The 13891-nt window shown below is 36.5% G+C and overlaps 2 protein-coding genes across 3 annotated transcripts; one reads left to right on the forward strand and one right to left on the reverse strand.

Moving 5' to 3' along the window:
- Positions 1 to 1002: 1002 nt before the first annotated feature.
- Positions 1003 to 5896, reverse strand: eef1akmt2 (EEF1A lysine methyltransferase 2). The gene is made up of 6 exons (XM_004077077.4): positions 5721 to 5896; positions 5164 to 5229; positions 4796 to 4910; positions 4373 to 4480; positions 2000 to 2216; positions 1003 to 1351 (listed from the first exon to the last, which is right to left on the reverse strand). The coding sequence occupies exons 1-6, from the start codon at positions 5828 to 5830 to the stop codon at positions 1254 to 1256; spliced, it is 714 nt and encodes a 237-aa protein (XP_004077125.1). The 5' UTR covers positions 5831 to 5896; the 3' UTR covers positions 1003 to 1253.
- A 2-nt stretch (positions 5897 to 5898) lies between these two features.
- On the forward strand, positions 5899 to 13472 carry abraxas2 (abraxas 2, BRISC complex subunit). Of its 2 annotated transcripts, none has more exons than XM_011484381.3 (9): positions 5899 to 6016; positions 7122 to 7212; positions 7390 to 7426; positions 7850 to 7916; positions 8111 to 8301; positions 9396 to 9518; positions 10110 to 10194; positions 10285 to 10399; positions 10520 to 13472. In XM_011484381.3, the coding sequence occupies exons 1-9, from the start codon at positions 5945 to 5947 to the stop codon at positions 11068 to 11070; spliced, it is 1332 nt and encodes a 443-aa protein (XP_011482683.1). In that variant the 5' UTR covers positions 5899 to 5944; the 3' UTR covers positions 11071 to 13472. The 2 variants fall into 2 exon arrangements, with proteins under 2 accessions (XP_011482683.1, XP_011482682.1); XM_011484380.3 differs by having other exon boundaries at positions 9399 to 9518.
- The last annotated feature ends 419 nt before the right edge of the window (positions 13473 to 13891 follow it).

Consider the following 13891-nt stretch of genomic DNA (forward strand, 5'->3'; position numbering starts at 1 on the left):
TTTTTTAACTTTTGAAAAGGTTTTCTAAATTACTTATTTACTTACTTATTTTACAAACATGATTTTTTAGAGAGATCTTTCAAAATATCTAAATTACAACACAGATCAGACTAATACCAACAACGGTACTTTTTTCTACATTTTAACATCTATTATAAATTAATTGTCAGATTTGAAGGTGCGATTTCATAAGATTATTGAAGCATCTTTACAACAGTGACTCTGCATCTTGACAGAGGTAAAAAAGAAGACATTCTTGTGAGCCGAAGCTCAGTAAATAACATTTCATGGGAAAAATCTTTCAGATGCATCTGTGGGCATAGCTTGCACATCCAGACAGGATATCCAGAATCTTGTAACTTTCCAGGCAGTAAGTCTTGTAAAGCTGGGATGTGTTTACTCAACAGTGTGCCTCAACTCGGTCGGTTCCCATAGGGCCACAGGCCCATTCAACTTACAATTAGGATTGAGAGTTTGGCAGATATTAATGATGCCTTTTAGAAAGGAAAAGGGAGGCAAACATCTCTCCCACAGACATCACCACTTCCTGTTTATTCAGCATGTCAGAGGTGCTTGATTATGGTCCTCGGGACCCAAAAGCACTGCTGGTTTCTAGTTAGCAAATTAAGTTTGGAACTTTTACTTGTAAAAAAAAATGTTATATCTAGTTTTCTATGGTCCAGGACTTTTACAAGGTCATGTGTACTAATGACTTCATGCTATAAAGTTAAAAACAACATAATATACTAATTTATTATAATCAGTTAAATAGAGAATAAGTAATTCAGCTTAATTACTGCCAGAAATACTAAAATATTTACTCTAGGCAGTTAATTTCTAAAGAGGACATTAAAATATATTAGAAAATTCATGTGAAATTACTTTTTAACACTGTTCTAACTTCCAATCTAATGAAAAAATTACAATATTGTTTAAATAAGACTTTCTTATTTGTCAAAAAACAGCATGGAAAATATCGTACAAAAAAAACAACCTGACTCAAATTTATACACAACCTGATTTATTTTCAACAAAAAAGGCTTATGCAACTGAAGTGGGTTTCTTCATTCATAACCTATTATTGAGGTCTGTTAAGAGTGAACAAAGTGTCTTTATTAGCACACAAAAACAAAAAAAAAACAAAATATATATATATATATGTATAAAAAAACAGAACCAGCAGAAATGGATTGGAAGGATTTGGGATTTGAAGGATTTGAACAGGTGGCAAACATGTTTCGGTGAAACATCCACTAATGTACTCTCTTGAAGATGAGAGCTGTCACACTGTTGCCTGTCTTGCCTCCAAACTGGAACCTTGGTGTAGGCAACTCCTGCACGAACTCAAATCCTGTCAGGCAAAAAGAAAAAGTGTGGGTCAGAAGACTCCCAACTAAAAGAACATAAAACAAAGAAGCCACCAGTCTTTTGTTGTGTGGATTATGTCTAAGTAACCAAGAAAAAAAAAGGTTTAGCAAAAGAACTGAGAGTCCATGACTATCCATCTACCATCTGTGCTGCTTCCTGGGGCCTAATAAAGACAAGCTGTCAGTGTGAAAGATTAGATCTTGAGGCATTCTGGCCCCCTGCAGGCTCTCCAGAGTGAGTGCAGGAAGACAAATGACAGTTTATGGAAGCACGCCGAAATGTTGACTTAACTGGGAGCTTGTTACCTGCAGCTTTGCAAACCTGTCAGGTGACAGCTGCAGCTGCAAAACTGCATGTGCATTGTGTGACTGGGAGTCGAGCAACAGAACATTCCGGTATAAAGACTAACAACAGTTAACCAGACTGAAGTGCAGATCGGAATATTTTTCAAGTGATATAAAACATTTGCAACTTATTATTAGTTTTCTGAACAGCTGGTTTGTAAAACTGCAATTAGAATACTATGTACTTCAGATAGAGCCATTACTTTCTGTTCACGAAATATGAGACATTAGGAATTTAAAAAGTAGTAAATGACAAAAAAAAGTACACTTTTCCAATTTCCTCTCACCTTCATTGAATCTCTGGAGCAGCTGCTCCTTGGTCCAGTTACATGAAGTGATAGAAAAGAAGCCATTTTCTTTCAGGGCATCCCTTAAAGCTTGGACATAGAGTTTCTTTGCCTCTTTGGAGTTGTTTGGATTTAGGCTTATCGCATCAAAAGTTCCTTTGTCAATGCAGACATCAAACTCTTTCAGCTCTCTATTGCAGTTTAGGAAATCCACCTCCTAAAATAAAAATAAAAAAAGTCAGAAGATGTGATATGTTGAATTAAAGTTTTGAAGCAGCATAAGAAATGATTCAGCGACAACAAAAGGCAATACTTGACTAGGAAAGTATCTTTTAAATTTAGTCATTTCCAATTTTTGGCAGTAAATTCTGCCCAGGCAGCAGTGAAAGTCCCCCTTCATCAAGACAGAGGGAAGATCTTCAGACCTCTGGGGTAAATTCACCAGCCACATACTCAGAAACCACAGATCACAAAATATGTGAAGGATTGTTGAGAATAAAACTAATGCCTAAATTCATTTGACACTTTCCAGCTCCATGAACCACTGTGACCCCCCCACCATCCAGCTAAATTCAATATTGACTTCATTGGCAGCCATGGTGCCCAAGCAAAGCCCACACTTATAACACCATATCTGACCCAAGCGCCTTGATGAATGTATGCACATGTGATTGTTAAAAGACTTTGATCACATGTAAGGTATTATATTTCTATTAAAATAAAAAGTTATTAATGTAGAAGAAAGCTTTATGTACTTTTACTCATGATGGGGGGAAATATAAAGAAAGTTAAGAACAAATTGCATTTTAGAGTACCGGTATTTCTTTATTCAAATCGCTGTGAATCAGACGCTAAAATGCCACATGAAAAAGCTTGTAGCTGTGACCCACGTGCTACAGTCGGCTCCCTGCTCTGCTCTGTTTAGATGTATACACTTGCAGACAAATACATCCATTACTGTCTTTGTTTTCCTCATCCGAGCTGGCATCTGGCACAAAACTGTACGGTTGGATATCTCCAATACTTATTGCAATGTTTTTAACACTGCTAATGTTAGTTTTTGGGTGTGAGGGGCTGTAAGCTAGCGGGAGAGAGTGTAAACAAAGGGATGATAGGAAATCAGGGCAGGCTTACTTACAGTCCTGCCCACAAATCAAAGGTGAATTCTAATAAACTCTGGCTGTTCTGCAGAAACTATGTCCTAAAAAACTACACGTTTTTGGACTTTGCCTTAAAGCGACATAACCATAATTCAAAGACCACTGGAAACGCTTTCAGAATTGATCAAAAGGTGATCTGAGTGGGACTATCAGCTCCAAGAAACATCCTGTAACAATAAGTAAAGTTAGTTATTGTCCAGGTGTTTCAGTTTTTAAAGCTTTTCCTTGTGGATTCTTCTTCTCAGATTGTGATCTTGGCAAAAATCTTCTGAGAAAATTGTTGCCATTTCTATTTATACATATTGATTTTCTGAAACAATCCATTTGAACAGTTATTTCAGGGGCAGTAAGTTGGCTATGGTGCTCAAAAAGATATTATGCAGGTGCATGAAGCTTTAATTACTTTTATTTTTTCACCAATAAAACTTTTTGTCATTCAAGTGTTGTTGTTAAAATCTAAGGCCAAAAAAGCTAATGTTAATGTAATTAAACTTTACTTTTTTTGTTTGTTTTTTTACATTCTTTTAAAGGTAGGGCCTTAGTTAGTGGGACTTATAAAAAATATTCTTAATCCAAGTCAAAGAAAAAATTCTACACTTGAGATGAGAAATTAAAGGTTATAATAAACAGTGTCAAACATTTACAATGATTTTTTTTTTCTTCACAAAAGTAATCTGACATTATTTATTTAAAAACGTCCTCACATTTTCCAAAAGAGAGGAACTTTTGTGCTGAAACAGTTTTGAAATACCTACAAGCTTGGCCAGTTTAGCAAGTTTTTCTCAATCATTTTATCAACACTCTCCCATAGCAATAAAAATAGAGCTTAAAAGGCATTATGTTATAATTATCACCCGCTCAGCGTGAACGTTTCTCAAAGAACAGTGCTTAGAATTGCCAAATATGAAGCATTCTCTGCATGCGTTTGACTTAAAAGAGGATTATGAGAGTTGCGCAACATTTTTAAGCTTTTTATTTATTTTTTTTGATAAATATACCAACCTAAATGAAAGGATATGATTATAGAACAGCCCGTTTTGCTCATACACATTTGCCCTAAAATATCCAAATGTGTCCAATCTAAGACACAATTTTTAAAATATAATTTAATTATATAGCAGGTTTGCTTTTAAAATTTTAATTACAAAATCCTCCTTAAAAAATATCATTCTGACTAGTTTAAGTGGTTAAAGAAAAAAAGATATTAGCCCACCTTCACTGTGATATCAGACAAGCATTCTGTTTGGAGAACATTTCTGGCCAGTTCTACAGATGCTGGAGAATAGTCTACACCAGTCAGGTTCTTAAATCCATGTTTTGCCTGGATAAACATAAGTATAAAAAGAAAAACATGAGAAAACAAAATTTATAAATGTTTATACAGAACTGAAATCAAGAACTTGCTTTACTTACTTCCTATCAATTTTTTTTATTTATTTGTTGATATGTTTAAAAAAGATATGTTTAAAAAAACCTGCGTCTTAATAATGCAAGAGTATGCAAATGTGAAGTACATGCAAAGGATCCTTTTTAAATTAAAGTTTTAGCTTCAAAAACCTTTATTTGTGACATAAACTAAAATAAACTGTGCAGAAGAATTTTTTTTTTTTTATTATTATTGCAATTCTTTTCTCACCAGCTCAACCAAAAAGGCTCCATTTCCAGTCCCGATGTCAAGAATGGCAGCATTCTCAGGGATCTTTGCCGTCTGCATCCATCCCAGGACACGGCTCATGCTTTCCTCACCAAACCTTACAAAAAAAATTTTGGGGTATTTTAAATACGTAAAATGCACTAATGTTAACCAAGATTGTGCAATTAATAGTGGCATTTTTATTATTAGGAATTTCATTACAGAAAGCTTATTTCCAAAAATGCCAGAGATGTGAAAGCAAAAGCAAAACAAAAAAACAAAAACAAAAAAAAACTTTAAACATGTAAATTTTGGTTAGAAAAGTATTTGGAGTAACAACAGGTTAACAAGAATCGTAATCATATTCTTACCATATCTCCCCTACATCTCCTATATCTTTGAATGTTTCAAGCTCTTTCTGGTACATTTCCTCCCAGCTGTGAAAAAATAATAATAATAAAAAAATAAAAAGACAAATTAGTGTTAAAAAAAAGTAAGAATAAAACTTGTGAAATAATTAATGAAAGCACAAAGTCAGCATTAAAAAAATCTAGAGACTACACACAAGCAAATGACTTTTTTTTGTTTGTGTTCTATTGGGGTTTTGCAGTCTGTCCTAAGTAGTTACAATCATATTTATTATTTTTCACATCATCATCATGTGTCATGTGTGCAAAGGTTTGTTTATCCTGGCTAAAGCTAAAGCCTAATTAACATCACAAACTCCCATTGTTAAACATAAACTGAATTAAGACTAATTTACTGTACTGATAGAGAAAAATATCACTTAGTTTTAGGCTAACGACCAAGCAAAACCATCGTTTATTAAAGTGTTGTGTATGCTTAAGTTGAACCCGTTAGCTTTCCGCTGTGTGGCTAAAAAGTCCAAAAGAGTAACCTTACATCATACGAGCATAGTAACACTCACTATTCTTTCGTTCCAAGCTTTGATGTTTCAAAATCATTATCCGAGCCTCTGTCTTCTTCGCAGTCTGAGGTATTTTCACAATAATTAGACCTTTCACCGGCGTCTTCCATGCTGCATGCTATCCTTCCAGGACAGATGTGGACTTCATGTCCCAGAGTACATTTCGATTCTAGAGCGTCCCTGCAACCGCAGGGGATTTTGGGATTGAAAGAGATGTTTTCATCATGGCGGCATCTATTTCAGGTTATACTTTCAGTTCTGTGTGTTATCACAGTGCAAATAGCAACTCAGATCACGTAAGTACTCTATATATTTTCCCCATATAACAGTACTGTGATTACTAATGGGTACGAGGTTTGGTGACGTCTTCAGTTCTCTAGTAGTTATATGAGTTTGCATTGTTTCCCAGTGTCATCATCCTGTTGCTAGTCAGCTAATATTGGTTCCGTCTATACACCGGCAAGTGTGCCTTGATTTAGTTTGTTAATGAAAACAACATGAAGGCGGGATTGTTAGTATCAGAATATATAACAAATTTACAGTTTCAACCGTTTAGGTGTCCTCTGTTTGGGCCTACAAATATAAACAATTTATATTCGGACACCTGTAATGTTATTGTTAAACTTTTTTGTCCAGAAAATATCCTGGAGTTAGCTACCTAGCATGCTAGCAAGTCTAGTGACTTCCGGATCTGGTTCTCGTTTATTTAATAACTTTGTGTTTGACATTTATGTACGAGTTTAGTTGTTGATAAACCAAAGAAAACATTAATGCCAAAGTAGTTAACGCTTTAAGGAAATTATAACTCAAGTTTATATTTCGTGTTTTGCAATGATGGGTTAGCTTGTTAGCCACATCCATTATATTCTGCTAGACATCATTAGCCTAATGGTTAGGTGTTGCCTTAAAAAACACTTTTGTTGAGTTTGAAAAGGTTTTTCTTTTAGTCATGTATAAATAATGAAAAAATAAGTCAGTAAAAAATCAGATGGCTCAAAGACATATTTGAAAGCTGGGCAAATGTATCTGACATACAATGTAGTGCACTGCATCTGATCTGCGTTCCCTAAGGAACTTAAACGTCAGCAGGGGGAAGTTACAGGTTTGACTACATTCTTAAAAGAAGGAAACAGAACAGACAGGTAGGGTTTTTATTATTATTTTTTCAGCTGCTGTTATTGCTTATACGTTGTCAAGAAAACATTTACATATCGTGTAAGCAGCAAAATCGCACTGACTATACACGAAAATGAATGTGCTGTCAAAATGCATTTGTTTACAGATGTCCCCCTTTTATATTTTGTCCTTCTTCTCCTGTTACTGTTATTAATAACAGACTGTTTAGTGACCTTTCCTTGTAATTGACACATGAGTGTGGATTGTGACGATGTGTTTTAACAGGAGGGCTTCCTATTAGGAGAAGTAAGGCAAGAAGAGACTGTCAGCATCAGTGACACACAGATCAGCAGTTCAGAATTTGTACAGATTGTAGGTGAGTTCTCAAACAGGCAGAACTTAAATAATCCACACAGAAAGTTATTCAATTCATTCTGTGTCACAATTGGATCAGTAACAGTATAGCAATTCTGGCTATGTTTTTAAGTCACTTTTAGTCTAAGGTTGGAGGATATCTTTATAACTAAAATTCTGGCCCTTTTTGTCCCACCAGAAATACATAACCATGAACCGTGTGCACAATTGTTTAGGTAAGCACTCAGCTTCAGCTAACTTTCTGCTATTGCTACTAAGGGCTTTTTTAAAAATATTTTTTATTTATTTTTGTTTTGTTCGGCTAATGTGCAAACTACACTGTTCTTATAAGTCTTGTAAAACTTTCGTGGCAAAAATTGACTACAACACTTAAAACTGTAGTATACCTAAAAAAATGACTACATGTAAAACATTTGATTTAGTGCTAACTTTAAATTTGTTTAAAATTTGGGAACGTTCATCAGATAACGTGTGTTCAAAACAAGCTAGGCTAGTTTGACAACGAACAGTAGATGGCTCCATTTGACACAAGGTTTATAGGAAGACATATTCCAGTGTATGAATAGAAAAAATAATAATTATGTTTTTGAACTTACTGGTTTCTCTATCTTTTTTTTTTTTTTTTTACTTTTTATCAGCTTTTATGACTACGCAGGTAAAATCAATGAAGAAAACCTCAACAGCGTTCTTAAAGACCGACGAAAAGTGAGACATTCATTCTTTATTTTTGTGTCAACCAGCATTTTGCTTTTGCTACCCTTTTTTTGTGTGTGTGTGATGTTAAAAAGAATTCCCCTTATTTGTAGTCTTTTATTTTATGTTGTATGACCAAAACTGAGTTTGTCGTTGTTTATGAACTAAGTATTCTTTATTAAACATGCTGTTCTTTGACCATCCAGAATGTCATTGGTTGGTACCGGTTCCGGAGGAACACCCAGCAGCAGATGTCATTTAGGGAGCAGATAATCCACAAACAGCTGACTCAGCTGCTTGGTGTGCCCGACCTCGTCTTCCTTCTCTTCAGCTTCATCTCGACTGCCAACAGTTCCACCCATGCGCTGGAGTATGTGCTCTTCAGACCTAACCGCAGGTGATAACAGAGTGTTAACCAGCACAAACACACATACGCTAAATCATGGTGTTCTGTAAAAATATTGCCGTAACATTACGGCTGCCAAATTGATGTAAAGATACGGTAGTTTTCCCTTTTTTTAATTTAAAGTACATTTTTTTTTATGTTTGTTTGTTCACTCAAATGTATCCTTGCTCCCCTTGTTAAAACAAAACATTTAAAAAAAAAGAACATTTCTGTCCTTTTTACCCATGCAAAAAATAGACATTTTATCTGTTCTTAATTGTCAAAGTAACAACTTTTTTATTTATAAGAAAAATATGTTATTGACCTTTATAAAATATGATCCTGTTTCCTGAATATGCTTTTTTAAAATCTTTATAACATGCCTCGCCCCTAGATTTACATCTTTCTTTACATGCATTCCTGTTGCAAAACCTTTATGACCACTGACAGGTAGACTGTATTCCTTCCTGGAGCGAGAACATTCTAAGTCTCGCTTTAGGTTTGCCTTTAGGCACTCCCTCAAATATAAATTTCTCCTTTTTTTTTTTTTGCTCTAAAGGTTTTACAAAAATACTGTCATCAACTTTACACACACTTTAAACTTAAAGAAAATTAAGTTACTGTTTTTTATTATGATTATTATTTATCAGTGTATTTTTGTCCATTTACAAGAAGCTATCGATTAGGTCAAGGATTTTCAGGAATATTGGTGCTTTCAACTTGTATTTAAATTGCTTGACTGTGTAAAAACTAGTAAATATGCTTAAAAATAATAAAATTAATGGTATCAAAAGATTTTAAAATAATAAAAGAAATATACATTTTTTTCGTTTAAATTTACATATTTTTCTCAAAGTACTATAATATTAGCCATAGAGAAGAAATGAAATTCTGGGACGTAAACAAATGTTTAAATTTAAATGGTCTGCATTACACCTTTCACACCTTTATGCCTGACATTATTAGCAACAGATAATTCCAGTGTGATATTTATATTTTTTGGTTTGAAATAGTGTTTAATCATTAATGTAATTCATGGCAGTAAATAATAATAACTGTTGTTTACAGTTCATGTCTTAATAGGTGCTAAGCAATCATCTTTTCAGTAGGTACAACCAGAGGATTCAGCTTTCCATCCCAAATCTCGGCAACACAAGTCAGCAGGAATACAAAGTCTCCTCCGTACCCAACACCTCCCTCAACTATGCCAAGGTCATCAAAGAGCACGGGTAAGCTGCAGGCTGGTGGTCACATGCCGCCTCTGAACGGCTTCACAGCAGTTGCCTGATTTTACTCAGTTCTAAACTGCAGGTTCACCTTGAGGACATAATCCGTTCAGAATCTTAGCAGCTTGCTTGCACTTGAACCTACCAGCAGGAGCATCTCTGACGTGTTTTTATGTTTTATGTAATACTTTGATTGCAAAAATGTCATTATGGTGGTGGTGGTGTGCAGTAACATGATCAGGAAATGTTTCTATTTCTGTCTGTGAGGTCATCTGGGGTAACATTTAACATTGTATTGTTGGTATTAGCATGGATTTGCTAGTGGGTAACTGATGAGAGAAGCATGTGACCGTAAACAAGAACATGTTTGTCTTTGCATCTAAACATAGACTCACTGTTGCTATTGAAAAATGAAAAATAATTAAATTAGTGATTTGTCACCTCAGATTATTTAGGCTTTTGAAGGTAAAAACCAGGGAAACTTGTTTAGTTTTGTTTTGAGTTTTAGAAAATGCCTATAGTACAACTATTTATTCGATTTTGTTTTGGATTCAAATGGTTTATTGAGCTCTGTGTGGGGAATTATGTCCACAGGGCTGAGTTTTTTGACAAAGACGGTGTGATGAAGGATATCCGAACAATATTCCAAGTCTACAGTGCACTGCAAGACAAAGTCCAGGTAAACTGGATCGATATCTAATAGTGGATTTTTTTTCTGATGAAACATTAAAACAAAATGTTGAAATGTTCTTCCTTTTTTTTCTCCTAGGCTGTGTGTGGGGATGTCGAACAAAGCGAGCGAGTCAAAGAAAAACTTCAAGAGGATGTGAACAAAGTCAAACAGCAAATTGCTCTCAGGAAGCGCAAAACAGAGGAGGATAGAAGTAGGTTCTTTTAATGTAGACTACAAATGATCAATAAACGACAACAAATGCAATAAAGTGGTTTAGGATAACTGGCCAAAGTTTCAAATAGAATCTCACACTTGTTTTTTTGTTGGGTAGGACTTCAAGAATCTCAAAATGCAGACTCCACTTCAACTCCAGAGATCTCCTTAAAACCTTCAGAGACTTCCTTCGTTTCCAGGACAACTTTCCAAACGCCGTCTGCCCCAGAGCGACCCAGAACCTCACCGAATCCCCCCTCTTACACTGACCTCTTATCCCAAGACGACAATCTGCTCTCCTCATCCCCTCCTACCAGTGCTGCTCTGTTGCCCCGGCCTCAAGCTGTTGGTTCACCAGGACACCCCACCCCGCTCCCGCTTTCGATGAGGCTAGGTCCCAGTATGGAGCTGGGCCTCGGCACAAATGTAAACCCCGTGAACACTCCAATCACCCCTTACCTTGGAAATGGTGACGGGTCAAGCTCTGACTCATTAGACAGACAAGCCGCTGGGCAGGAGGATGACGATGAAGACGAAGACAGTAGTGAATATGAGAACCTTGTCAGTGAAGGAGCTCATCTACCAACCGTCTTTGCAAGCGCTTTAGCTCAAGGCCGACCTGCTGCTCTGGGTCCCGACGGAGACGCCCACGGGTCACAAACAACATAGAAACAGGCAGCGGGATGTATGAGGGACACGTACAAGTGACGCGCCTTTAGAGGCGGACAACTGAAGCAATCAAAGATAAGCAAATGTAGACAAAAGAAGTGCCAGTCCTGCAAGCGAAAGGCCTGTGCAAGGTGGTGCGTTACTCCATTGGTGACAGTATGTTCTCCATTTTAGGGGAAACTTCGTTAGGCTTTTCCAAGGGCCTCCCACTGCTTCTGTTTTCATATTCTCTCTGGAAGGTACTCAAGTGTGAATCTGTCCAGTTTTAGCATCAGACGTGGATTTGGCGTTCCAACCAGCTGGTTGGCTAACTGGCTTTCTGTTTGATGTCAGGATCTTCTCGTCTCAAATTTGCATCTTCACCTTTTAGCACCCTTTCATGCATCCTGTCTTGCACTATTTCTTTCCCTTCTTTATTTTTTTGAAACCAAGGGAAAAATGTTCTCCAGCTTTTGAACATTTGTGAACAAAGTGGTTACATTTTTGGGAGACGGTAGAGAAATATGTATCTAAGAAATCTTAAAATGCACACTTCTTTTGATTTGGACACCATGTTCCACACACTTTAATTACCCATTCAGCTTTCTATTTAAGCGATGAAGAATAGATTTCAGACTAAATTGATTCTGCCACTTCTTTAAAGGGTGCTTTATATATACATAATATATATATTTTTGTCTAATTAATAGTTTATCTAATTTGATTGACAATAGTGTTGGTGTCTTGTTCTTGGATAATACTGAAATTGTATGCGCTTTGCTGCACTTAACATTTAGGATTACTTTACTGTTGTCTTATAGCAATGCTGAGATGTTATGCCATTCGGTTAGCCCTCTTTAACCACTCAGAGCCAAACCCAGCTCAGCTTTTTGTGTATTAGATGGGGTTCACAGGACAAACACAATATACTGTAGCTTTACTTAACAAATGCTTAAAATTCCCTTCTGCTGCTGCAAAACAAAGAGCTACCACTAAAAATTGCGTCTGTCGTTCATATGCAAAACTGGTTGCTGCTTCCATTTTACCATACTAATAGTCTCAGTACTACTGACCGTGTTCCTTTGCCGCTTTAAGCTCTTGTTTAAATATGCTGTGGAAGGTATCTTGAATGTGTGGCTCGTAACCTTGGAAACCCAGCCCTTCCCGTCTGCAGAGCTGACGTGAACTCTGTGATTCCGACCAGCTTGGCTATTTCTCGTATGGACCTGGATAATGTGATGAAACATCTTGAACCTGCCTCAGTATACAGTGCCTTCCACTCAGGGCAGTTTCTGTCTGCACACAGGACACATTCACAGATCTCTTTGTAAAGGGTGAAATGAAACCGACTTATTTTGTGTTGCAATAAGTGAATTCCAAAACGTTCATTCAAAGTCTTAAAAGTTTTTGCCTCTTTTTCTTAAGATGTGTTTTTTCCCCCCTTTCTATGGAAACGGTTTTCACTTCTTTCTTAGCTCTTCCCTCTTCTTTCTGTTACTCCTAAGTGGACTTGAAACTCATGTTTGCTGATGTAACTTTGCTGGCTTTATTATTCCAGACTGCTCACACATCTGGTCACCTTAAAGGTGACTGAGGTCGGGGGTGGGCGAGGGTGCAGAGCATCCTCTGCGGGAACTGGTTCAATCTTAACACTTCAGCATGGACCGATTTTTGTGCTGCACTCAATCACTTGTGGTGGGAGATGCTTTGCCTTTGTGAACAAGCTAAACTAATTTACAGTGTGTTTGTAGTGTCATGTCTTTTGCCTTCGGGTCATTTCACTTGTCTTGATGTGTAATGCCAATACATCACTGAACAGGAACTGGCACTTGAAATGTTGCTTAAAAAAATCACAAACACAATCCCACTTGGAGCAGGAGGGTCATCTTAGGAGTGTGAGTAGTGGAATATAAGGAAATCAAAAATGAATGTATTATAGATAATTGCATTGGGGTAGCATTTCAAAACAGCACTTAACTGTATAAACATTAGTAAGCGGTGTGTGGTTGTATAGAACAGCAGGTCTTTTGTATTGGTCCTTTGCTCCGAATCCCCGTCTTCAGACCCTATAGAAGTGGAAGCCTTTAATTGTGGCATCCGCTGGTGTAACCCGATGCTTCAAGCTCATGTCTAGAGGTAAAACCAACAGAGCTTTAGTGCAGAAGATCACTGCTATAAATCACGAGCTGACTCCAACTATCCAATTCCAGCAGCGAAGATGCACACATGCATACTCTTACTGCATGGGTTGAGGGTTCACTTCTTCTGTGCAGTGATAAGTACACCTTAAGCACCACAGTGCACATCACGAACCTGGGCTTTTATCTGGATTTGTGTACTTGAATTTAAAACGAATGCTTGGAAGGGCACAGAAGACAAGGTGCTTTAATTTTGTTTAATAAACAAGACCTTCATATGTGAAATGATGTGCTTTATAATTATTGTTCAAGGAAACTGTCAGGTTTATTTTAAAGTTGTGAATTTATCATCAATCCACATTTTTTTTTTTTTTTGATAAATGCATGACTTTTTTTTAAGTTAATCTTTCATTACAGGTAAAATGCAAATAAACAAAAAAAGCTGATTGCATGAATGAAGTCATTAAAGGGACAACTTTTGGTTTTCATGGAATCCAAGGTCCATTTATAACTGCGTTGCACTGGTTACTGTTGCACAAGTTGTTATGCATTGCTGCTGCAGACTGCTTGCTGCAGTATTTTTACGATGACATCATCCTCACATCCTTCTGTGGACATACCACATGGTTGTTTGCTATTGGTGCAACAGCACAAGAGGATTTAAATCAATTAATTTTAATTTGGACTCATTGAGCAAGTAGAGT

The sequence above is a fragment of the Oryzias latipes genome, chromosome 15 (genome assembly GCF_002234675.1).
Source record: "Oryzias latipes chromosome 15, ASM223467v1".
NCBI classification, from domain to species: domain Eukaryota; kingdom Metazoa; phylum Chordata; class Actinopteri; order Beloniformes; family Adrianichthyidae; genus Oryzias; species Oryzias latipes.